This window comes from Phalacrocorax carbo, chromosome 1 (genome assembly GCF_963921805.1).
Source record: "Phalacrocorax carbo chromosome 1, bPhaCar2.1, whole genome shotgun sequence".
Lineage (NCBI taxonomy): Eukaryota > Metazoa > Chordata > Aves > Suliformes > Phalacrocoracidae > Phalacrocorax > Phalacrocorax carbo.
Genome location: NC_087513.1, coordinates 196,691,357 through 196,719,055, shown reverse-complemented (window position 1 = coordinate 196,719,055; position 27,699 = coordinate 196,691,357). Strand labels below are relative to the sequence as shown.

At 38.0% G+C, this 27,699-nt stretch overlaps 1 protein-coding gene across 2 annotated transcripts in view; it reads right to left on the bottom strand.

The window, feature by feature from the left end:
• Positions 1-27,699, bottom strand: part of MIPEP (mitochondrial intermediate peptidase) — a 78,764-nt gene that overhangs the window by 37,369 nt on the left and 13,696 nt on the right. For both annotated transcript variants that reach the window (XM_064441140.1, XM_064441141.1), the window contains exons 7-14: positions 26,185-26,341; positions 25,806-25,854; positions 25,097-25,157; positions 24,392-24,444; positions 9,182-9,335; positions 8,414-8,491; positions 7,202-7,406; positions 3,522-3,631 (exon numbers count right to left, since the gene is read on the bottom strand). In XM_064441140.1, the coding sequence (XP_064297210.1) occupies positions 3,522-3,631; positions 7,202-7,406; positions 8,414-8,491; positions 9,182-9,335; positions 24,392-24,444; positions 25,097-25,157; positions 25,806-25,854; positions 26,185-26,341 (867 nt within the window). The remainder of the gene's footprint in view (positions 1-3,521; positions 3,632-7,201; positions 7,407-8,413; positions 8,492-9,181; positions 9,336-24,391; positions 24,445-25,096; positions 25,158-25,805; positions 25,855-26,184; positions 26,342-27,699) is intronic.

The window sequence follows — 27,699 nt, the reverse complement described above, 5'->3', positions numbered from 1 at the left end:
GAACAAAAAATACATCAGCAGGATTATTTTACTTATCCTGAAAGATGAGCTCTCTGATAAAACTGGAATCAAACTGTTATCCTCATTCTAAAAGAAAGACTTAACAGAGCTTTGGCTAAAACTATTTTAATTGAATAACCATTCCATTTTTTAAATTTAAACACTACATGCTCTACTTTGGGTTCCACTTTTCCATCCTTCTATATTAAGTAACTTTAAGATCTTGGCATGAATTTTTCAGCATGTTTGCCATGGTGGCTAAAAGAACAGAATTCCCTGTCTCCCAAAGCATGCTTAACTCCTTACTGCTGTGTAGCAACCACGACACATTACAACTGTTTACTATCTGTGGGCTTATTCTTGTAATCTTGCTAATACAATACTGCCTTTGTAATTCCATCTCTGTGAAAAATGAAGTCAATTCAAATTTGAACAGCTGAAATACTGGTCTTTGTTCAAGAGAGCCTCCAAAGACACACAAGCTTAAAATGATTTAGCTCAACAGACCTACCGCATATCCATACACTCAGCAAATGAAATTAAACAAACATAGTGATACAGAATGGTACACATGCACCAGATTGTCCGCTTAAGCACTGTTACTACCTCACTTTCATACAGCTTGAATTCATGAGTTTACCTGAGCAATTCAACTTGAGTAACCCATTAACACAGTCCTCTCCTTTATTTTTCCTCAAGGATTTTCTGTTATCTTTCGGATGAAAGGAAAACTAAGCTTGCTACTTTCTTGGAACAACTATTTTTGTCTTGGTCAGCTTTTGGACTAAATTCACAAGACTTGCTCCTTTTGCCAGAAGAGCTTGCAAGCTTTTTCACTCCTCAGTACCCAACAGCAAAACCATCCAAAATGCAAAGAAAGCAGACCAGCTTTCTATAAACTTCAAGATAAGTTGGACCAGATCTGCATGACACCCATCCTTATGCATAATGCATTCTCATCTTTGAAAGCCTGCCCACCAAATCTTTTTCCTGCAGTGCTACTAAAAACCAGTTTTCAACAGCTCATATGTTTTAATAATCAAAACAACACCACGTCTTTCCCCTCCTCTTCCCATAAGCATAAGCACTGATCCTCATCAAGGACTGCAGTTCAGGACCAATCCCTCTACAACTGGCTTTTATGGTGAAGACAATCAGGAGCTGAGACTACACTACCAAGTTTTTCTCACGTAATTATGTTCAGGAGGAGTGTTAAAAATTACACCACCTAATACTTATATGCAAAAACTATAGCATAGATGCAGCAGTGCAAAAATGCTTTATCGATTTATCTGCATTTCTAGGTCAGTAAAAAACCCTCTTTCCGTCAATATCTAGCAGAGCTATGTTGGCATAATTGTTACAGGAAAGATCCTTCTTGCACAGAAAAACTCAGTATCTTTATTCATAAAAAAGAAACTTAATGGAAGTTCTCATATGGAACAACATTTGGATGAAATGGTTTTACAAATTTTACCTTCTGTTTCATCTACCTTCCTCAATCCCCCTTAAAAAGAGGGTAAAGTGGTCTCATTTTTCTTTCAAATAATTAAAAAACTGGAGAAGAAAATGTTGATTCATATTTCCATTGGCATACCAAGAAATTAGTCGGGGAACAAAGACAGAAAATGTGACCCCCAAAAGGATTTTTGTGAAGTTGTAAAAGTAAGAGAGCTGGGATTTTCTATTCAAAGTACTTTGTAACATATACACAACAGATACAAGTAATTCCTGTAGCCATCACTGAATGTCAGGAACAGAAAAGATTACTCAATCCATCTGTATTTAAATGGCAGATACAGAAATCTGATATCAGATTCTTAAAACTAGCTTAGATGAACCAACATAAGCAAAAGCAGATTTTTATATGTTGGATAATGGCTTAAAAATACATTCTAAATTTTTAAAAAAGCAATTAAAAGGAAGCAGTCTAAAACCCTCAAGAGCCGCACAGCAGTTTCAGGCTCTTTTTCTCATCTTCCAGAATAATCCATTCTTGCCCCCTTCAAGACTGAATTTCTACATTAAACCTCTCTCAATTGCTCTCTGAAAGGGCAAGATTTCACCACCAATAAACAGAAGTTGTTTTTGGAAATGCCAAATGGGACACAGCGCCTGGTTCTTAGTTTTTGCACTGCAACTAGACATGGTTTAGATTTGTTAAGCCATTTTGAAAATACAAAGCCATAAATAATGTTCCACAAATCTCTTTCAGATGTTTCAGTCATGCTCATTCTCTGAACTCATATGCAATCAGATTAACTCCACAACGTTTAAACACTACAAGAACTTTACAGTGAACACTAGAAAGAAGTATTTTGGAATGTGGATTCAAACTTACAAATGATGAACACTTGTGAACTGAGTACTTTTAACTCCCAGGTTTCAAGGAGATTGTCTTACTGCTCTGCAGAATTGATTGCTCTTTAAAAAATAAAACAAAACAAAACAAAAAAATAACAACAAAAACCCAAACCAACCAAACCAGATTTACAGAGCAAATTTCTCAGATAGTATCTATTAGAACAGAAGTTATGCAACCTATTTTTCTAACTGTTACAGTGGAGGTAAACATCATTCCATTTTCATAATACTGAATGCTTAGTGTTGGATAAAAAGCTTCAATGAAGTTTTTGCATTGATGGGTAGTCTATTCTTCAGCCATTACATTTGAGTACACTGAAACTTGCCTCAATCAAAAGCGCTGGAAAAACATCTTTGGTTATTGTTTACTGGTTTGTATTTTTGAAATGGCTGTACAAATATAAACCATGTTATGCTGCCATGCATTACAGCAACAACCAAAAGTCACCTGGTTCCAAAGAGGACCGTTTTCTAAATTTCCCACAGAAAGCAGATCCTTGCATTAGACTGGCATAGAACAGCTTTATGTAAAAAAGGATCAGAGTTTTAAGGCAGAGATTCATGACGGCCAGAATCTAACTAATCCTAATCTTAATCTAATTCTAAATAAAGCAGTACAATTTTCATCACAAAATATTTCAATTACTACCCTACACTGTGCCGATAATGGGAGTTTTTAAATACCATGACCATTTTCATTTACTTCCATGATTTGGTACCTGAGTTTTATTTTAAGACAGACTTTAGACAGTTCGATGATGAATGACTTTTTTTGTCAAAACTCATCTGTAATTTAATTAAAACATTCCACACAACTTGATTCATGCTGAAATTGTTCACCTACTACACTAAGTTTGTGTAGTGTAGAAACTACACGGACTTTGTAGGAAAAAAAAGGTTAAAAGTTTTAAATGTGTTTGGAATTGGTACTTTGGATAAAAAGATCTGGTATTCTTTTACAGATTACAATTATCTTTTCTGCAGTAAGAATATTAACATTTTTTTCCTGAATAATTAAAATTGTAATATTGAAACAATTTCAATCCATTGATTATTTCTACTTTAAACATTATTAACAAATAACACATGGAAATGTGATCCTTTACCTGAATACATTTTTTCCTATTTTCAATATTTTACATATTTATTTTCCCTACCTGTCCCGTTTTATAATGCCTTGCAAACTGGTTAACAACTCGATAGTCATTTGCAAAGTACTCCATGAGAATTGAGGGAACTTCAGCAAAATCAGTAGGACATCTGGTTCCTAGAGATAGAATAATTGTACACATTAACATTTGCTATTTTCATTAGCACAAATAGTTAACTCTTCCCAAGAGGTTTTGCAACTTTCATTTTGGACTTTTGGTGAACTTTAAATGTTCTTCTGTTTGTAAAGTCAATATTGTATTTCCATAGCATTATTGTACATATTGCCAGAAAAGCTTCATTATAATCCTACATATTTTACTATAAATCACAAAGTAAAACAAAATATTTGAACAGCTGGGTGAGGCACCTTATAAAGCTCTGGATCACACCCTTTTTAAACTAAACCAGACTGCAGCCAAACTGGCCCTACATGAAACACCAAATCTATTTAAGTGTCCTAAACCTAAATCAAACTACAGTGTAAATAAAACTCTGCCTTAATCCCATTCACAGTTACAATTTTTAGCTTCCATCTGTTTGCTGAGCTTACTTATGCTTTATATTAACCTTGCTTTATAATACTAAGTCATTCATCCAAGGAACACTCTTGCAGATTGAAGACATGTTTTAAGTAAGTGCAATGAGGTAATATCTCAGCAGTTAGTATTTTCATAAGGCACTTTCCCAAAAATCTCATTTACTCTAATCTTTATCAGCACCTTACACAACGGAAGTTATTAATAAATTTAACACATCACCAAATCAAAGCTGAATTTCTAATTTCTATATTAGAGATGTACAAAGTTGTTGCTTTAATAACAGACCCACTGAGTCATCACCTCTATCCTTGTCTGCTAGAGACAATGTCAGCATTCAAAACTACTCTTAAATTTAAATATGGGGTTTACTTCTATTATTCTTTCTTGAAGACTATTTTTTAAAATCAGTCTTTTGATCCTTACAAATATTTCTCTAACTTTTAATCTGAATTCATAGTCTGTTTATACTCAATGTTTTCAGACCAGTGTTGCTCTTTATACTAAAGAGCATTTCCCGCACTGGTTTTTACCTGCTAAATTGAGAGAAACTACATTCTCTCTCAGCCATCATTATCTGAAGGCAAGATAAAATCTAGAAGACTATCCATTTTAGCTCTTCAGTTTCAATTCACCTTCAGACCAGAGACACAAAACCATGCCCAAGCACTGCATGAGGTTTCACCAATATCTTTCTTCATCATTCTAATACTTATTGCTGTTAGGTACACCTCCGATGTAATTTCAAATCACATTCACCCTTTTCACAGACACGTTAGCTATTTGTAGTTCTGCATTAACACACAAACTGTTCTTCTGTTCCTCTACCACTGTTGAAAAATCCATTCAACAGCATAAATTCTCTTTGTACTCTTTAAATGCATGTTCTGCACTGTGTAGTTCTGAATTGCATTTTACTTCTAACATTCCAGCATCCGTTCAGTTCTTATACAATACCCCAAAGCCTTCTTTTGTGCCATCACATTTCATTAGTAGAGTCTTTGTTGTTGTTGTTATTTGAAAATCATTTCTAAAAAGCCTAACATAAGGCAGGTCCCAGGACAAATGCCTGCAGAACTATATTGATGTTTCCCTAGTCATTTATGCTTTCTTAGTGCTCCTTAATAAAGTGACAGAATTCTTTTAATAACCATTAGAGAGACTCCTGAAAAACTGCATTATCTGAAAGTCAGAAAGGTAAAAAGTAGGGCAGTTATCTGAGATAAGCTAGTCCTCCTGTAAAACAAATGTAGGTATTCTCTACTGCATGATAAACTAAAATGGAATACAAGCTAGGTTTTAAAAAAATCTTATATATGCCCATATGCATTAAACAATCAATAAATGCATATAGTAAAATGACAGACTAGCTTAAAAAGAAGCACATCTTAAGTCAAAAATGCACAGTATTATCCAACGTTTGGGCCCATTAGCAGCAGAATGGGTTCCTGAATACTTCAGAATGTTAATCAGAAAAGGGAGGCAGGGGAGAGGAGGAAAGATGTCAAATATTCAGTGTATCTCAAGTAGAATGTCAAATTTTTTGTTCTCACAATAGCCTGTAGTCATCTTGTTTCCACACTTTGCCACCCTAATGTTTCATGAGAGCAGATGGCCCCTAACAGACATCCCTGGGATGAGCCATTTCTTTGTCACAGATTCCGAACCCTAAAAAAAGTTCTCTGCAGAAACAACATGACTGGCCTCCCATGCTGCTTTTGCAATGTTAGAACTGGAGTGAAACCCCCTGGGATGCAGGACTGCCTGGAGGCAAGGCAGTGCTGAAACCATACGTAGGGGCTCATGGAAAGTTTGAGCCTCAAAATTAGATATTTCCTGCCCCTCCAAGACTCTCCTATATGAAGACAAATACGATTCACCACCACAACAGGAAACCCTGACCAAAGCATATAAGTACCCCTAGAGTTCAAGAAGATCAAGGCCATATGACTGGAAGGGAGGAGGGAGAGCAGTTAACTGTCCCAAGGAGTATGCAGAGCTTATACTGAAAGAGCATATACAGTGTTCGTTTGTTTTAACAATGTCCAGTAGTGACATACTTAGAAACAGCTCAGTCTATTTTAATTTTAAGTGGAAGACCTAAGAAAGAATATTTTGTCACTGGGTGCAAAGTATCTGTTGATAGCACAAAACTCTACCATGGAATCCCCTTTGCATCATTAGCATAATACAAAAATAGTACAACATTAAAAAAAATCCTTCAGACAAGGGAGCTACAGTTTCATCTCTTTGGTTGTGTTTCCTTTTTTAATAAGTAAATATCTACTGCAAATGGGATTTCCAGCACGCTATTATAGAAGGGGATATACGAAGCTGTCCATAGATAAGAAAATTAGCGTGCCAAGCTGCTTTAGCCAGAACATGTCTTTGACCCATCTGCCACAACTCCAGAAGGCTAGAGTAGCCTGTGAACTGTCAGCAATACATGCATTGCTACTGCTTGAGAAGAGGAACTAAATGAAAAAAGGCAATATTCCTTTTCTGTGCACCCACTAAGCTGTGACTACATATTAATTCATGTTCATTTACATATGATAAAAAGGCCTACCAGTTAATCATGCTTGCAAATACAATGCATTTTTAATTTATCAACTTTGCTTCAATCAAAATCAACTAGAAAAGGCCTGGGTTCACATACTGCCAGTGTATGTTCTTTGCAACTAGTTTAGAACTAATTTACTAATTTTCCTTAATCCAGTTTCCATTGCCAGCCCAGAATTCATCATGCTTTTACAGTAGATACAAGTTTAGCGGAATTTATTTTCAATCTTCCAACTATTCCATCATTATAAACTCCACTTTATGTGGTGGCGTTTTGCAAACTTGCAAGAGTGGACACCATCACTGGAGCAAAGATCAGCAGTACAGAAAGAAGAGATCGAAATGCCTAATTCTTCTTAGGAGAAGAATATTCTAGTGTTGTTTGGTCGAGTTTTAGATAATATCTGGGGATCTGGTATTGTATTTTCAAGTCATCAAAGATGTAGAAGTATCAACATGACTCAATAATTTCTGGTTCATCCTCTTTTTTTCTTAGTTTTTTTTCTTTCTTTTTTTTATCTACTCCCATCTTCTAGAAATCAAATGTTTAACTAAAACAAAAAAAATCACTATTCTTATTTTCTTACCAGTAACATGTTGGTACCGAGTTCTTCCCAGCATAGAATGCATGGCATGTCCCATTTCATGGAAGAGATTCTCCATCATGCCAGGACTTAGTAGTGTTGGTGCACCCCTTGTTGAATGGGGCAGGCTAAGCATAAGAACAACTACAGGCAGCTGGTACTCTCCATTTTCCTTTAGCCTGCCTCCACGAACTGTAAAGTGACAATCCTTTTCAAGATAAAAGCAAACATATGGACAGCCAATGTCATTATATCAATGATATTAAAGCAATGATGAAATTATTAAAATAAAGTATTAAATCAAACCTACATATATTCTCTCTTACACAAGTTGAATTCAATGATCATTAACAGTGTTGTTCAATAACAGCACACTGTCTCTTCATCTTTATTATCTGCTTCATATTCATAAACTACCTTATTCCATAAAGAAAAGATTGTGTTGCTTCTAGAAGATAAAATCTTTTTTTTTGTTTTAGAATCATCAAAACTTCTCAATTTTTTAAAAAATATCACTAGCTCAAAGAAATTTACTGATGTGCCAAATCGATCATTTATAGATTAAGTTCCCTCCTCATTCTTCAGCAGTAACTTCTTTATAAAATATACTGCAGAGCCCTCCTATTATATTGTGAAATATTAGTAAAAGAGTAATATATTAAACTAATGTAGATTTAAAGATTGTCCACTTACCACCTCACTAAAGGTGCTAATTTACAGATACTTCTACAGAGGGAAGTGTCTGTTGTACTGTATCGTATAGTTAATATACTGGCACTTGGCAGCATGAGTCAGCTGGAACCATCTACAGTTTTTAAGTAGTATTTTGAATGAAAATTATTTGTCATTATGAGTTTTCACCTTTATAAAGTTTTAAAATTTCAGATTGTTATTACTTATAAATAGTAGGCCAGAAATTAGGTGTTTAAAAATCTACCATTTCTCTGAAGAGTTCTAAGACATTTCATAGTGCCTGTTATTCTGTAGAACAAAAAGTCTGAGTTCAGCCTATCACATAATGTTTTTTAAGTGAAAGGTTACTCACAAAAATATTTTACCTAAAAGGATATTTGAAGTTACAGACTGTCCCTGTTTAAGTTTAAGTTATTTTAAACCAAGATAACTTTTACTAAACTTACACTGAATGCAAATGGCCCTAATGCTACAGTCGTTACTCAAATAAAAACCACACTGGAATCAGATCATAAATGTTACCTGATGTGGTTTATCAGGTCGGTGAAAGAAGTCACAATAGATGTATCCTAGCAAACCTTCAGTTTCATGAACAACAGCCTGAAGAAACAAAAGTATCATTTCCACAGAGAAAGCACAGAGAAAGCACTGATAAGATGTGTAAACTGAAGATGTAACCTAATCCAAAGATTTATAATTAATAAATGACAAATAAGCTGTGAATAATTAATGTTAAAACTGTTGGTAGTTTTAGTTGGAAAAAAAATATACAGGATTGACAATTTGTCCCTCAAACTACAGCCATTTCTGCATTTCACTCAAATCTAGTTGTCAAAGATTAGTATTAAAAGTATCATTGTCTGTAGCCCCTAGATGACTTCTGAGAAGTCAACAATAACAGAATTTGATTTACCATGGAAATAAAAATAGCATTCTAGTATAGTCTATAGTATTCTACAAATTGAAGCTAGAAAAACTAGCAGGGCTCATTCAGAAGGATGGCTTGAACAGTACAACAATAATCTCTGAACAGAGAAACTGCTTCTGATTCAGGCACCCTTTACACAGAGACACATTATAAAGGCCATAAAATACCAAGCGTACAAAAGGCACTTAGAGAGAGTATAAAGTCCCTGAGGTCTGGCTTCAACTAGAAGTAGACAGCTAGTGTGTGTTTTTGATAGGTACCCAAGTAATTTAAAAACAAAATCTGACTCACGGCTCAGAGGAACACATCAGCTAGTCTAACTTCCCTTTGTCGTTTCAGATGCTGGGAACACGAATACTTACCAACTTTCGAACATCTTCAGACCAAACCTCTCCTCTCTGTGTCTGTTCAGCATAAAGGGAGATTCCTAAGAGCCGACTGAACAAAGAGTTCAAACCTTCCATGCATGCCCCAAGAGAGAAAAATGGACAGTACAAGCCAGGATCAACGTTATACCTAGGGAAATACAAGAAGCCCAAACCAGCCAGTTAGTTGAGCTACATAAATTACAGTCTTCACCTCCAAGTCATAGGATGTGACAAAATACACCAGGTAAGCCTCAAGCCCCTTACTGAGCTTTATTTTTCAAATAGTGAAACTAAGTCACAGAGTAGTTATGGCACAGTGCTTCACAGTAACTCAATTTTTCTTATATTCAAATTTGCATACCAAATTCAGCAGATGTTGACTACGATTTTCAGAGATACGGCAAACACGTAGCTCAGACACACCATGGCAACACCACAGGTGGCCAGGCTGTGGTTTTTGATTTACAGGAGGCCACCGGCACTCAAGTGCCACTCCTCTGCCAAGGCTGCGCCATGTCACTCATCAGAAAATGGAGCTAGCTTTGGCTATGGCATAAGCCAAATCCTCAACTACGGAAGGAAACCGACCAGTAAGCACTGCTGATTATGCAGTCTTGTCTTTCGCTGGAGCAACAGAAACACCAAGGAGATACAATCACCTCCCATGCAAGAATCACACCTCAAGCTCTGGGGACTCTGAAGCTGCAGAAAGTATCTTACAGCTTTGAGCCATATGAAGATTTTAGATGTGATGTGGAGTTCCAACATGGCCAAGCTTCCTGAGCCTAACAACAAACAATTAAGTATGTTCAAGACACTGTAGCACAGAAGATACACATGGGGAGGAAGACATCATGCATGAACACACATGAACTGAGAACAAACAAAAAGCAATTATAAAAGTAGTTCAGAGGCGTATGCAGCCTATACTTGGTCTCAAACTTGCTGAGACTCTGACCCTAAAAAGTAAATAAATAAAGAGTGTATCCAGCAAACAAATGCTTTGCAAACTTACACCTTCTACAAGCCACTCAGGGCTACACAACTCTTTGGACAGGACAGCAAAATCAGAACTGGAATTCTCTCGTAGTTGTGCATGCAACACAAATGGCAAAAATGTTATTGCTCCCTCATTTCACATATGAAGTACAAGTTATTTATACCATTTTCTGGGGTCTGGAGTAAAGCCTGTTTAACTCTAGAGAATCACAGTCCCACCCTTCTATCTTCGTTCTTCTTTCATGCTCTTGTGCTTTTGCTTCTTAATGAAATGGTAACTAGTCACTGCAATTTAAACATGCACCAGCCACACTACAATAGCTGAACACCAAAGATGAGAACCATGCTATTTGAAGGCCTATGATCAAAAGGCTTAGTTAGAGACCAGCTGTGAAATAGTCAGCTAGTGGCTATCCGCTTACCTACCCTTTCTTCCTTCCCATTCCAACACACAACAGAAAATAAGCTAAAAACAAAGTCCATTGGGGATACTGCATTTCACAAAATCGCAGAATCATTAAAACTGGAGAAGATCCTTAAGACCATCAAGTCCAACCATCAACCCAACACTACCATGTCTCCTAAACCATGCCCTGAAGTGCCACGTCTACATGGTTTTGGATCATCTCCAGGGAAGGTGACGCCACCACCTCTCTGGGCAGCCTGTTCCAGTGCCTGACCACTCTTTCGGTGAAGAAATTCTTCCTAATATCCAATCTAAACATCCCCTGACACAGCTTGAGGCCATTTCGTCTCAGCCTATTGCCAGTAACTTGGGAGAAGAGACCAACACCCACCTCACTATAACCTCCTTTCAGGTAGTTGTAGAGAGCGATAAGGTCTCCCCTCAGCCTCCTCTTCTCCAGACTACACAACCCCAGTTCCCCCAGCCACTCCTCACAAGACCTGCTCTCCAGACCCTTCACCAGCTTCCTTGCCCACCTCTGGACATGTTCCGGTGCCTCAGATGTTCTTCTTGTAGTGAGGGGCCCAAAACTGAGCACAATACTCGAGGTGTGGCCTCATCAGTGCCGAGTACAGGGGCACCACTTCCCTGCTGGCCACACTATTCCTGATACAAGCCAGGATGCTCTTGGCCTTCTTGGCCATCTGGGCACACTGCTGGCTCATGTTCAGCTGCCTGCCAACCAACACCCCCAGGTCTTTCTCTGCTGGTCAGCTCTCCAGCCACTCCTCCCCAAGCCTGTAGCGCTGCATGGGTTGTTGTGACCCAAGTGCAGGACCTGGCACTTGGCCTTGTTAAACCTCATACGGTTGGCCTCGGCCCATCAATCCAGCATGTCCAGATCCCTCTGCAGAGCCTTCCTACCCTCAAGGAGATAAACGCTCCCACCCAACTCGGTGTCATCTGCAAACTTGCTGAGGGTGCACTCAATCCCCTCATCCAGATCATTGATAAAGACATTAAACATGACTGGCCCCAAAAGTGACCCCTAGGGAACACCACTTGTGACCGGCCACCAACTGGATTTAACTCCGTTCACCACAACTCTCCAGGCTCAGCCATCCAGCCAGTTTTTTACCCAGTTCGGCAAAATGCTGCTTACAACTACGGCCTCTTAGTACCTTCACATCCTCCTCCCCGAGACATCCAGTATCATCCAGGGTTTCCCTGTCATTTCCTCCCTGTCAACTGGGAGAAGAGAGATGATTGTATGAGATATTTTGAGAAAGAAAACATGATACAGTCCTATAAATACACACTTCAGTAAATCAAAATTTAACTCCACCAAAAGCTCACAGTCATAAGAAACCATGAGATTTTCACAGTTGTAGGAAATTAAAACATGTAGCTCATACCAGTGAGTTCAGCTGCAGGAAAAGAGAATATGAAAATGGTAATAAAGTCAAGAACTGCACCCTTGAAAACACTTCATGAAATTAAGCCACATTTACACAGGAAGCAAGAAAAATCGAAAGAAATGTGATATCAAGAGACCAGACTGCTCAAACTTTTCTGAAGAGTATAATTTTTTTCTGATGGACTACTGATTTTCTAATCCTGGAACCATTTCCAAGCACATGAAAGACAAGAAAGTCATCAGGAGCAGTCAGCATGGATTCACCAAGTCATGCTTGACCAACTTGATAAACTTCTGTGATGAAAAAACTGGCTTGGTCGACAAGGGGAGAGCAGTGCGCATCGTCTATCTGGACTTCAGTAAGGCTTTTGATGCTGTCTCCCATAGGATCCTCACAGAGAAGCTGATAATGTATGGGCTGGATGAACAGACAGGAAGGTGGACTAAAAACAGGTTGAAAGGCCAGGCCGAGAGGGAGGTGATCAGTGCCACAAAGTCAATTGGAAGCCAGTAACTAGCAGTGTCCTCCAAAGGTCAATACCGGGTCCAGCCCTGTTTAACATCTTCATTACTGACCTGGATGATGGGGTAGAGTGTACCCCCAGCAAGTTTACTGATAACATCAAATAGGGAGAAGCGGCTGATACACCAGGAGTCATGATGCCATCCAGACGGACCTTGACAGATTGAAGAAATGGGCTGAAAGGAACTTCATGAAGTTCAGGAAGAAGCATGCGAAGTCCTACACCAGGGGAGGAACAACCCCAAGCACCGGTATATTCTGGGGGCCACCCAGCAAGAAAGGAGACTGGATGAAAAGGACCTGGGGGTCCTAGTGGACACCAAGGTGAACATGAGCCAGCAATGGGCCCATGCTGGAAAGGTGAATGGCATCCTGGGCTGCATTAGGCAAAGTATGGCCAGCAGGCTGAGGGAGGTGAGCCTTACCCTCTGCTCAGCACTGGTAAGGCCACACCTGGAGTGCTGTGTGGCCTCCTTAGTACAAAGAGAGACATGGACATACTGGAGAGAATCCAACAAAGGCCCACTAAAACCATTGAGGATCTGGAGCATCTCTCCCATGGTGAAAGGCTGAGAGAGCTAGGACTGCTAAGCCTAGGGAAGAGAAGGCTCAGGGGGATCTTATTAATGAGTATCAGTACCTGAAGGGAGGATGCAAAGAGGACAGAGCCAGGCTTTTGTCAGTCTGTGCCCAGTGACAGGACCAGAGGCAACGGGCACAGACTGAAAGGAAGAGGTTCCCTCTGGACATCAGAACACACTTTTCCCCCTGTGATGGTGACCAAGCACTGACTGGCACAGGTTGCCCAGGGAGGCTGTGGAGTCTCACTCCTTGGAGATACTCAAAAGCCACCTGGACACGGTCCTGGGCAACTGGCTATAGGTGGTCCTGCTTGAGCAAGGGGGTTGGACCAGATGCCCTCCAGAGCTCTCTTCTAACCTTAACTATTCTCTGATTCTGTGAAGGTGTCATATGCATAGGACTAAGACCACACAGCTGCAGTATGAGATAGATTACAGCTTTATCAGAGGAGGACAATGTTTCATACTAAATGCAAAGGATTTCCACACTCAGTTGAAATACTGGATTAACATGTCTGCTTGGGGGTGGAGGGGAAGAACTCTGAAACTACTTGATGTTTTCATTTCATTTCTGTCAAAAACACAGTTACTAGCAGGAGAAAATAGTGATATTTCTTCATGAATAGAAGGGGTGACATTAATATATTACAGGGAGAAGATAAGTGCCTATTTCTTCCTCATTCTCAGCACTCCTTGAACCTGTGCATTGTCCCCATGAACTTAGCCAATGATGAAGAGAATAGGGAGAAGGCTTTCTGATAGGTATTTTGTAATACACTGTCACTATCCAAAGTAGTGGTGGTGGGGGGGCAGGGAGGGAAATCAGTCTGTAATATTTTTGTCTTTTGGAAAAAACACGTACTTATCCACCCACACATGAAAACAGCAGTAACAGACTATACTCACTTAAGGCAGACTGCCCAGGGGAACTAGTCCCCTACCCTGGCTAATGTTTCAAGACGGGACAAACTTGACATTTTAAGTACAATGAGGTCCTGATTAAACAACCATTTTAATAATAACTACACAAAGTTAATGTCAGTCACTCCTAGTAGAACATTGTTAGGATCAAACCTCTCCCACATTTAATGAAAGATATGTGTTAATATTCCTCTTGCCAATGGAAAATTGCAAAAAAGTTTTGAAAACCAACATTGTTTTATACAGAATGCAAAAAAAATATGTTTCTAGTTCTGATCTCACTTATTTCTCCATTTCTGCCTTGCCTTCTATACCAGTGTACAAGCAAAGATCAAAGACATAGATATTGAAAAATCCTCAAATAGCCCTAGTGTCTTATGACACAAGACTGATATTTAAATTACTTTTGGACAATCCTGACAGCAATCAGTGGTGATCATTATACCCTAAGCTAGCCACTGCAATGTCAAAGGAGTTACAAAGAAAGTGGTTAAAATATGATAATATAAAGCAATTTTTACAATCAGATTATAATAATCAATAACACTTCAAAATGAGTATCGGGTACTGAAAAAATGCTACTGCTCCAGGAAGTGGAGTACACCTTCAAAAATCTTTCTCTAATACCAGTCTAGTGCATTCCAGACACCAAAACACAGATTTAATTCACAAGTTTTTAATTTGGTCCTACCTCATACATGAACTCTCTTTTCACAAATCAAGTAAGACCAACTATCACTGAAGAAAGCCTAACCCCAAACTTGCACTGATTCCAGGAAAACTTTCTCTTTGAGCTAATTTAGGAATAAAAATTGCCAAAACCTCAGCTATCTGAAGCTGATGTTCTATAACCAAAAATGCAGTTCCTGGAATTATTCTTCATATATTACCTTGCCTTTCGGTAGCAAGAGCAAACATATAACGGGCTCTTTTCTGAGCCCCCACCTTCAAGATTTAATGCTACTCAAGGCAGAATGAAAGGTGAAACACTAGATAAGATTAGAGGACAATGGGGAAAAGGGAAGAAATTAATTTAAGACTTGAATCTTTCCCAAAGAAAAGAATACTCAATGAGTAGAACAGGAAATCCTACAATCTCTACTAGATCTGTAAAGCTGATGTCTGGCTGTAGGGTGTGGGTGGAAAAGTATTTGGAAGAGTTTACAGACAAACTACATGCTCCCTTACTGAAGATTCTTTCTTGATTCCAGGCACTCAAACAGTAGCAGCCATTACCGACTTCATTGTTTCCAGATGACAGGAAAAAAAGCATCTGTTTGCTAGCAAATGATTACCCAACCTCAGTTATTCACAGCTTCATCACCTTAGTGAAAGTGCAAGAACACAACATTTCCTAGGCATGGTATTTCAGTGTTCAAATTCATGCTAATCTAAAACACCGTAGCACAACTTCTTGGCAGCAATGGGGACTGCAATTGTGACAGCAAGCCAAACTTCTCTTCCCTCAGCCCTTTGAATGAAATTTCTAATGCTGTTCAAGGGTCTCGGGTTGTATCTCCAGAACACTCTCTCAACCGGGCCAGGCTATCTAAAAGACTACATAAAATTCCAAGATGGAGGCTTCTATCAATATGCTCCTTTAGCACTTTAAACTGCCCTGTAACAAAGAGAGAGCATGTCTGTAGGATGGAGAGCCCTTTTGGGGGCTGATCTAAGACTGTAAAATAAATTTCTCCTGAAGCTAAAGGGGGAACTCAAAGTTCATCACCTTCTATCCCAGGTGTACGGTGTTTCTTTGATCATTTTTTTCAAATGTGAAACCAAGTGTATTTGAAAATGCACACCAAAGCCTCCCAACAAAACCCTATCAAAACAAGGCATTCCACTGCTCAGTACTTCTCTTTTGATAGAATGAAAGGACAAAAAACTTTAGTTAATGAATTAAGTGATAGTGACTCACCCTGTATAAAAAGCAGCAGTTTTCAAAGTACTGCAGCTTAGCCTGCCCCTGAACTGCCCACTGGTCAGAGCAAAACAATTTTCATAATTTATGTTTTAATAATTGTTAATGATCCTACTGTGCATATTTTTTTTATTATAATACATGTTAAAGTAGAAGCCATTCTAAGAATTACTTTAGGCAAGATATTCAAGCTGTTATCAACTGTGGGCTTGGATAGTTGTCTCCTTTTATTTAAAACGAATAGTAAAAAATTCAATAAAACTGCAAGAAACAGCTGTTTTAATATGAGCACACTCTTTCTGGTCACTCTTTGGCAAGCTGCCTCTACATTTATTCAGCCAAGTTACAATTTTTATCTCCATGAAATGCATTCAAGTATTTTTGGGAGAAGAAATCAGAAAGGAAGTTATTACAACCCATATTGAACTATGCTGACAGGCATTCTGCTACCAGTAACATTTCTGCTAAGGGTTACTGCTACTAGCAGGAAAGGTCTGGGAGACAGACAGCTAAAATCCACATTGGATACCAGCTGGAGCTCCATTTGGTGACAACAACTGCAAAGAAGTGCCTGAAGACAGGTTTTCTTGTATGCTGTAATTTGCAGCTTGCTCACTGCACCAGCTAAGCAGACAGGCAATATTCAATGGGGAGGATGACGCACATGGCATGCTAATGCCACTAGCAGAACATTATACTGCTGTCTCCAAAGCTGGCAAATACATGGAAACATGGTTACAGCACTTCCAAAGGAAGAAAAAGGATTCAGGTCAGCTAAGCAAGCCAGTGCAAGAATCAAACAACCTCTCTGGATACCTTTTCACTTAAAATGTGAGTCCTGGGCCCCTGCAAGGTGATTCAGAGTGTTTCAAATAGGCACCTAGGATGCCTATGTCACCAGAGGAAGGCAAACACAAATATGCTTCTCTCAGGCTTAGCAAGGCACCAACTAGACCTAACTAGCAGAAGTCTTGAGCTCAGTTATGAGCTCTTGCTCATCTCTGGACCTCAGGTTTGCCTGGAATGCATGTTGTATACCTGAATCCCAAGAGGATGAACAGCACAGCCTTTCCTGAGGGAAGATGTCTTTGAAAATGCAGGCAAAGGAGATGGAAGAATGGTGGTCTGATGAATCACAACAGAACTTTGCAGAGAACTACATACTCCAGTCAAAAGGACTTCTTACCATAGAACCTTTCTTCTAGGATATCTGAGGTTAAATAAACAGATATGGATTGATTTCTGATACTTGCAGTGCTACAAAAAGTTTTCCCAAAAACCCTTGAACCTGAGGACATAAATTTTCTTAAGACTTTATGTGCAACTTAAAGCATCTGAATACACTTCTGGAAGAGCAGGAAAAGGAAATACCAAAATTTCTATCCATTACAGACATACACACCAGAAAACACAATTATTAATCTAAAAGATGTCTTCCTGAAATCCAGGCAGCATTTTTACATGACTAGATATTTAAAAAAGAAGATTGCTTTTAGTTTAGATGTAGGAAATATCATACTACATTTATGTCAAAATATAAAGGACACCGGTATATAAACCTCACTCTGAAAAAATCAGAAACAGCATCAACAAATATATACATGAACTCATCTACAGTGGAAAAGAATATTTTTCTCTGTGCCAAACTTTCAGTTAGCTACTTTGACATAAAAGAAAAAATCAAGAATTAAAAGTAGTCCCTTTTATTGCAATAATGAATCTCAAATTTTGTTCCTGTAGAACTGCATAACTCATATGCTTGAATGTCCAAAACTGTGAAAGACTGAGAAGCACAAAAATGAACAAAAAAAGTTTGCTCTGCTTTCATTTTGTCTTAAAACATATTCCAATAACTTAATTCACTCTGAACATCTGCTTTCAAATGCCAAAGCATTTGTATTCATAACAAAGCCCAGGAAAGAATGAAAATTTTTTTATGTACTTTATGTCAGAATGTGAGCTCAGAAACTTTACAAAGAGAAATCTCAGAACCCTCCTAAAGAAAGTAGAAATATCAAAGAAAACAGTAGTTTCTTTGATGTAAATTCCTGCTTTATATTAAAGGATAAACTATGTTAAAAAATCCAGACACCTTACTTTTACAGTATGCAGCCCAGCACTATTTTTAAAAGAAGTAATACAGCCAAACCAATTTAAAAACCAATTTTAAGAAGTTAGCTGACACAATGAGGTTTGGTTATTCTTCAAGAACAGCAGGCTTCAAACAAAAAGGCTGTGTCCCTATGAAGAACAAAGATGTACTATGTGATTATAAATAATTATTTCTAAGCTTGTATGACTTCACTGAGCCTAAATAAAATGCAGACTTCTAAAATCACTTTCATTTAAGCTGTATATTTGGAAGGAAACTAAGACTGTTCTGTGTAGCATGACTTTCATCTATTCTATTAAGAATGCTTTTTATAAACTTGGACATTAGGGATATTTGAGTAAGGATCACTGTTCTTCAGAACATGAGCCTTCAGACTCTTAACTGCAAATTAACTGCTTGGCAAGAATTCTTATTAGTGATTATTAAATGTAGTCCCCAATATATTCTGACGACTTCTCTTTTTTTGAGAAAAATTATTATCCTGTTGACGTCCACGAAATATAGAACACTAAGTTAACTACCTCTAATAAAACAGATTCTGTCAAAACTTTCAAAGAAACTTGAAAAAATCTTGTTAGTGGAAGATAAAAGTGAGATGAACCCCTCAGGTTAACTTAGAGAGATCAAGACAAGGAAAACCCCTTCCAATTTTCATTATATGCCAGACTATGAAATTTAATTCTTTACCTGAAGGGAGACTCTTAATCATGATTTATTGAAGACTCTGGACTTCTTAATAATAATAATAATAGTAATAGTAATGGAAAGCCTTTGTACTCTCATCAACCATAAACTAGGGCCTATATCTCACACTCCTTTTTCTTTTTTTGTTAATTGCCTTTCATAGAATATTTCAGAGGAGGTCGGCATAATTTGAAATATTGGTTTGGTATTGACACTGCATGGAACTTCTAGATTTGACTTTCTTTTCAAATCAACAATTTCTTTGTCTTTCCACAATGTTTTGAACAAACAAAAAATGTCTTGAAACTTGAATTCTGCTTTACAGCAAGCCTTTTCAATAACTTTCAGGTTTTATCCCAAAAAGCTTAGTCCACTAGCTCAGCGACTGGTAAGCTAAATGGACTTTTTGCACCTACATTAGTTGTTTTAATAGAAGGCATGCCTTCCCTTGCTTATAAACAGACAGTTATAGAAAGTTTTCCTTCTCTATGTGTACTTTATTTGAAAGATTTCCTGGTTCTTTTTAAATTTTGCATTATTTTTCCACTTCAGCTTTCATTTTGAACAGAGTGTCAGTTTTCTTACATATTCTACAAAAGGTCTGGGCTGGTTTTCTACATGGTGTTCCCAACAGAGAACAAACACTCTTTCATAAAACTAAAAATAATTTAACAAAAAGCAGCCATATACAAGTTTGATTACAAGTAACTTGCAAACCTCAACATTAGTTGCAGCGTTTAGCAACTTGAGAAACATACATATTTAGATACCTTGGTATTGAACCTACCACTCCCCCCGAAGCCAGCAGCCTATGTACAGTACCAAGAAGAAAGGTGATAAGTTATTCCTAATTTCTGCTCAGCTGGTCACCCAAAGACCCCAAACACCTGCAGTTCCTTATCTTTCCTACACAGCAGGAAACTGGCTTCTTTTGGCATTGATTTGTTCATCCCCAAGGCCAGTCTTACTTATTTCTGCAGTCCCAAAGAGACAGACCAGCACAGAGTACAATGTCCTGCAAGCACATCCCAGTTACAAGTTGAATACAATCTGTGACATTTTGGCAAAAATCCCAATAGTGAATTATAGCCAGCGAAGTCAGCACAGCCTGGGAAGCACCAAAGGTTAGGGAAACAGGAGTCATTACCAAATACACTAAGCTCACCACTGACGGTTCTCAAGAACAGTTCTATGCCTCCATCAGACGTGACTTAAGCACAGTCAATCCTACCTTCAAGGCAAATATTTGACCTCAAAAGGTCTCCTCCAGCATTTTTTTCTTTTTTTATGACCCGGAAGAAGTCAGCAAAGCTACCACATCTTTGCAAGATCAGGGCCTTGAGAATTATTTATAAATGCAGCTGCACTTACTGAGAAGTAATGGGATTTAATTATTACTATGGTGCTTGCCTGCACTAAAACTCAACAGTATTATATTTATAATATACATATTAGACATCTTCTTGCTTGTTAGAGGCTGAAGCATGTTCTAGCATTCACTGTTTTATTACCCTTAGCCTGCCAAAATTCTTGAGGTTCTCCTAATTACTCTATCTTCTTTTAAGATACTATTACCATGAATTTTGGACTTTTGTCTCCAGTTTCTCTTAAATGTACATTTACACTGACATCTATTTTTTTCTGCCACTTAAACTATAGCTACAAAAACATTATATTGTCATAAGTGTGGGTTTAAAGCCAGAGAGGTTACTTAACATAATTAAAAAAAAAAAACAAACAAAAAACAAAACCCCAAAAAACTATCCTGTTACCACCAATGGGAGACTTACACTTTTGAAGTAGGATCAAGTTTCCAGGGAAAAGACTTGGTGAAAGCTGACAAGAAAAAAACTATTGTGGCTGTTTCCAGAGAGAAAAAGTACTCTGTGAATTATGTCTGGAGCTCCTCCTTCTGTTCAACTTACAAAACAGCAGAAATGGTCAATAACTGTAGAAGCAAAGAGTGAAAATAACGGCAACCTGATATGACAGCAAATGTCATTAAAATTCAGTAGTCCAAACGCATGTGAATATCCTACATTCTTCAGATGTAAATATCCAACTCTTAAAACTAATTATGAGGAATCTAATTATTTTTTTTTCCTTAACTGTTCTAATATAGAATAAACGTATATTTAGAATATAAAAATATATTCACAATTAAAATATACAACAGGTAGATATAAAACAGACACAATAAAAATATGTCATGAGTTTTACTGTTATCTGAGACAAATTGATGTAGCTGGTCAAAATCTGGAAAACTAAAGACGAAGTAAAAGATCACATCAAGATCACATTATCTATGTCTGCTCACAACACTTCTGGTTGCAAATACGGTCATATAGACCAAAATAGGAAACAGTAAACCTTTTTCAACAGACACAGACACTGTCCCATCCGATGTTTCTTGCACCCCTTCGTGGTGCATGTGTGACACAATAGAACGTTGCTAAGTTACTTAATCAAGAACTAAACCCCTGTAATAATTTTCTTTATACCTAGGTTTGTAAAGATAATCTGCACCTTATGTACCTGACAATATCTAGGAAACTATGGTTCTGTACATCAGCTGGAGCCACACTGACAATAGTAGTCCAAAAGAAATACCAAAAAAACATATATTTGCTCCCCTTTTAAAAAAATTTACTAAGCAGAAAAAAAAGAAATTCCTAACAATACGGAAATCCACCACAGAAACTACTACTGAGTCCCAAAACACAACAGAAAAAAACATAAGCCATGCTCTGCGCACAGCACTATTACAAGTATGACCATGGCATTTATATAAAAGTAAATTTCTTACAAAAAAGAGAAGCCCTTGAAGACCAAAACAGCTCATCTACTAAACAAATACTAATAATGGGAGAAATGCATACCAGGTAAATATAACTTGTTTGAAAACATATTTTGCCATTCCATGATGGAAAAACGCAAAATAAAATAGCATACAATAAGTAAAAATTAAATCATTTATCTTATAAATAAATAAAATGAAACAAGATAAAATTTTTAAAACAAACAAACAAACAAACAAAGTATAAATTATCTTTTCAGGAGAAAAAAGAGCAAACCAAGGAAAACAACATCACTTTTCCTTAGACACATAATGCTACAAGGTAATTGGCTTATCTAGAAAAAGAATAGCAACAAACAGCCCAAAGTCAAACTCCTGCCAGTATGAAGCTTTGTGACAGATACAGTACTCATCTTCCAGTTACAAAAGTGTTGAACTGAACACACCAATCCATCCAAGGGGCTTTCAAGAAAGGATGTGGTCAAACAAAGGTAAGTAAAAGTACAAAATAAAGGATAGTAGATTCACATTTACATAGATAGTAAGTGGCAAATAGAACATGTTTAGGACACAGACATGACAAGGTATATTCCTGTCCTCTGGTTGTGGTATAAATACTCTCTGACTCCTGGCTGGTTTCAGTCATAAAGCTCAGCCACTGATACTATGCAGTGGAGAAGTGAGTTTTACTTTCCAGGGCTGATTACCCAGTATCCAGTACCCTGTTAAAATACCTACAATATGGGCAGAATGAATGTAAAGCACTGTTAAGTCACTGCCAGATCAAGAACTTTTCCCAAAGACAGACCACTATACAGAAAACAGGGGAGTGAAAGACCTACGCCCTTGGTTTTTGGGGAAACACTGCTGCACATGACGGAGAGGAAAACTACTTTTCCTGCAGTCTTGTAGGTGCTTTTATACCTGCCAGAAAAAAAATATCCCCGTGCAACCTGGAGGGAGAAAAAGGTTGGGCCCCAACACTGCATTGTAATCAGGGAGGCCCTACGTAGGCTCGGGAGGTTCTTCACACTGATCCAGCTGCCAGACTTGGTGCCTGAATAGATAAAAAATTGCAAAGACAAAGTGCCAATGTCTTGGTCTGTTTTACCTGCAGCTCTCCCTTTGTGAAGCTACCATGCAATTCTTAAAGTAACTTCATTGGGTCTTTTACAAAGCCCTACAGGAAAGGAAATATTTTTCCTCCTAATGCCAAAATGAGCAGAATAATATATTTGTGATCATCAGCAACTCAATTACAATATGGTTAGCTTCATGAGATGATCTAAGAAGGACAATAAGACAGTATCAGAAGACACTCTTCCAGGAGAGGAAAGAAACAAACACAGAGACTTCTATACCAAATGCTCTAACCCTTATGGGACACACTATTTCTGAAAACAGAGAAAGCAGACACTATAGGAAATGTAGAAAATAAATACGATACATAGGCAAGAAATTTAATCAACGTTAGACAGTAAAGTTAAGTACTAGGTATCAAAATGTAATCCTGTGTTGAAGACACCATGCAGCCAAGGTAAAAGAGATCTATCTGTAAGCTACAAGGTAGTATCTTGAAAAAGTATGACAGTGCTCCTCCACAGACTGCTATTGGCCACTGCTAAGACGGGATTTGGAGCTACATGGACCTTGGCTCTCCTCCAGTATAACCACTACTTTGTTCCCACTTTCACAGAAGCATATCTGCTACCTGTCCAGTTTGAAACAAAAGGAGCCACTCCCAGGCTGTGCCACAAACACACAATTCACACATACTCTGCAGAGTGCTGCATGCTCCAGCATCCACTACAGGGAGCAAACCCAGCAGCTGGACATCCCTCTCCCTCCCCTGCACAACAAGTTCTGCACACCCAGGATGCGAATGTTGCTGCACATACATACCTCAATTCCCATCTGAGCATGCAGTAACTTAAGACAAGGCTAATATTAGAGGTCCTGCTCATAAAAATACTGCCTCCATTACAAAATACAAGAAAGGAGCAGAACAGCCAGGCCAACTGCCAGCAATCCTTCCACGCCATGTCTATACTACCACAGCTTTCTGATCCAGAGTAAACAACTACTTCAATCAGATACATCTAGTCTAAGTTTGTTCAAAAACCAAAAAAATAGGAATCTGCAGTGAAGGAAGATTTTTCCTCTTCCTCTTGTGAGAGAAGCACAACTTTAAATTATCTTTTCCAACACAAACCTAAAAGGTCACCACTGCTGATCTAATAAAGGCAACATGCAGGGCTCATGTCTTTCAGAGCTGGCATCTCATTATTTGCAAAGGTTTTGTGCACTATTTAAGTCTGTGTAGAGGATTTATTTCCCAGTCTTTGCAGGAGAGAATTAATTCTATCCATAAACAGTGAAGATCTACTCAGGAAGTTGCTATTTCAAGCCTCTAGAAGGGGATGATAGGTGCATGTTCAGTAAGAAGTACAGTACAGTTAAAATATGAAGAGGAGTTGGACTGTATTCAGTAATGTAAGTTTATTTTTAAACACTACTGCAGCTCAGCTAAAAGCCTAAAGCAAAACAAGAATAAGGATATTCTAGCTGTTCTGAAACTGTTTCATCCTCTTGTATCTTCAAAGATGGCCAATACTTCCCTGTAAAACAACAAAGGAGCCAAAAACTTCTACAGGCATTCCAGCAGTAACTAAGAAACGTTACAAACAACTGCCCCACCAGATACTCTTTTCTTTTTCATATTGAAGTACATCTTCAAAGAAGGAAATCCTGTTTACATTGAGGACTTTCTTTATCCTTATTGCAAGGAATGAAATAAAGACACTCATTTACATCACAATCATGAACATAAAGAGCTTACCTCTCAGCACGAAGGACGCCACTGTAGTAAGGATGATCCCAGGGCATCAGCTTCTGAAAGAGAATTCCAGCTTATAACTGCAGTAATGGACATCAGTGAACCCAAAAAAAAAGTTTTGTTTTCTCTGAATATTTTTGCAGTTTCGACAAGTCACAGAACTTTAAAACTTAATGAGAAACATTCAGTGCTAAAAACATAATCAGAAAAAGCATCATGTATCATAACTTGAAACCTTTTTTTTAACATTTGCTTGAAGATGGTGCTTCTTATTCAAATATATAATGGGACTTCATATCAGATTTTAAGAAATACACCTAGATAAACCTAGCCACGCACAGAATTAGGATACCTACAACACAGTATGCAAACTGGACATGCATCTAACCTAAAGTACAGCCTTCATTTTTCAAATTAGTCAATTAATTCAAAACAAAGTAGTATTTACTTTCACCACTTTATATTTTGGTTATCTCAGTACCATTTTCTGTAAAGCAACAGCTATCTCGCACTCAGTGCTTGGTTTTAATACAAATAGCAGCTAAGCAGTCAAAAAGCATTCAAAGCCAGACGACAAAGTTTCTCTTTCTAATTATACTATGTGTTGTACACTAAAATAGAGTTAATTTTTTCTTGTAGAACAAGGTTAGGTTATACTAGATTTAAAAAAAAAAAAAATACAAGACCACACACAAATATTTAACTTACTGAATTCTGGGGGTTGAGCTTCATTTTCATCTTTGTCATCATTTCAAAATCTTTCTGAGTTCTGAAAAATATTTTTACGATGGAAGTGTTAATGAAAGATTTTTGAGCAATGGAATACAGTACACAATAATACTCCATCCTAAGAAAATACCCATCATCAGAGATTGATAGTACTCTGTAATATGGCAGACCCATACACTACAGTAAAAGAACTTCTCCATTTTGCTTTTGTCATCCAGGTACCTTCAAATCAAGTCCCTCTTACTCTGGTTGTACACCTCCAAAGTATTTTCCTTCTTACAATACACTTACTATACACAATCATGAAACTATCCTGTGCTGTGTGGAACTAAGGGAGGCAAGAAGGACAGAGAGGGGAATTTGCTTATCCATGTAAAACATATGGAGCTGTGCATGCAAGGAGAAGACCTGGAGAGGTGTTCTTCAACACTTAAACTTGGTCATGTTGTTTGCTGTTGCCTGCATTTCTTGGCACATCATTTGTTGCATTCAGTCCTGGGTGTTCTCTGGTCACAGACACAGAATTTATTCTAAGCCGACAGCTCCCCTCAAAACTCTGAGAAAGTCTTGCTTCTTGTTTCATCAGAGCATACAATAAGTACTGCTGACTGACTTATTAGTGCACAAGTCCCTCTATTCTTGAAATAAAGAGTATGGTTAGAAAAATAACTTAGTGAAAAAGACATACCTTTTAGACAACTGGTCAGAAAGCTTCTCCAGAAACTGTCTTACTGTCTCTATAAGTTAAATGGGGAAAAAAATTAAGGAAAAGATGATAATTTCAGAAGAATTTAGTACCACATTTACTTTGTTACATGCTGGGATAATGGCAACTTCATAATCTAAGGAGCGAGCATTGATTCTGAACAAAAACACTGGTTCCTAGTCAGTGAGTATTGCCATTTATAGAAAGCATGAGTATTGCATACAGCAAAATGTAACTGCAAGAAGATGCTTCACTGGAAGAAGTATGTGTAAACTTTGCAAAAGAAAGTAACAACTTTTGACCTCATACCTAACACAGTGCATTTGATTTCTCAGCATGTCCTTCCACATATGCCTTATACCTGGATTTTTGGCCATTGTTCCCTGAAGAGCCCTGTGGGCAAAGGTGTCGTACCCAACTAACTGTGCCAGACTGTTTCGACTAGCAAGCAGTTCTTCTAAACGGCTCAACTGCTCAGAGTTTGGGTAAAGGAAAATCTTGTAAGCAGCTTCTCGCACCTAACAATAAAAGAAAAAACAAAACAAAAAGGTCACATTACTACAGTGCAATTTTTAATGGCAACAAGTGAACTGAAGATCTGGCATTACAGCTGTATTTCACTGATACTCTTGAGAAAAGGCCTAACACCTTTTAACAATAGTATTTACGACTGCCTGAAAATTACAGCTCTCTTATCCATTAAAGATGGAATGAAGAAATGCAATGAGACAACCTAACAGATCAAGACTGACAAAAAGGGTCCTTTTCTCTACTCCTGTCAACAGTCCCCTCGATGCTCATTGCCTCCCTCCTTCTGCCAACGTCTGTGCTTTCTCAGAACACTCTGTGGGCTATCTTAACTCACTAAAACTTCTTAAAATAAACCCAAAAGAAAGCCAAATTGTTCTCTGCACATAGTTAAGATGGCTTATGGAAGGATCTGATAAGAAGCAAAGACAGGGTCAGGGGAGATGAAAAAGAGGAAGAGAAAAGCCTTATTTCTTTTGAAGTAGCAAGCTATTGTCTGCCCATCTGCCCAGGGACAATCAGTTTTTCTCCTATGTCTGGTTTGTTTGGGTTTTTCCACAAGTCTCTCAAAAAAAATCACCTCAAGCCTCAGGAAATCTGGTAAAATTTTTTTTATGTTTCACAAACCAACTGAAGATAATATTTTTTTGTACGTATGGAGTAGGCTTAAGAAATCCAGCAACAACTTATGCTTGTCTTCGTTTGAAATATGCTTCTCTCTTGGATAATATAGTCAACAAGAATGCAGTTCCTGAGTTTATAAAAAAAAAATTACAATAATTCCCAAGTCATTTTGTACCTGCCCTGTTCCACCAAGCTTTCATTTTAAAAGAAGCAAATAAAGTAATTGAGGTGACTCCCCTTCCTTGCATATGGTTCAGCAATGTGTCTTTGCAGCAAAGGCCAACAGCATACTGAGCTCTATTGGAAAGAGTACAGCCATCTGGTCCATGGACATGATCATTTCCCTCTACTTGGTACTGTTCAGACTACATTTGGAGCACAATGTCCAGATTTTGGTTCTGCAGGACAAGAAAGACACTGACATACTGGAGTGGGTCCAGTGCAGGGTCTCCCAAATGTTTGGGCGCTGGAGCACTTGACACAGAATGGAGGCTGAGAGAGTTGGGTTTGTCCAGCCTGAAGAAGAAAAAGCTCAAAGGAGTTCTTAATCTTTACTTAGCACTAGGGTGTAGAGAACACACAACCAGACTGCTCTTGGAAGTGCAGAACAAGAGATGTAACGGACACAAGCTGGAAGATGAAAAATTCCGATCTTGTATCAGGAAAAAAAAGATAACGGTGAGGGTGGTCAAACAGGCTGCCCAGAGAAGTAAATTTGCAGATG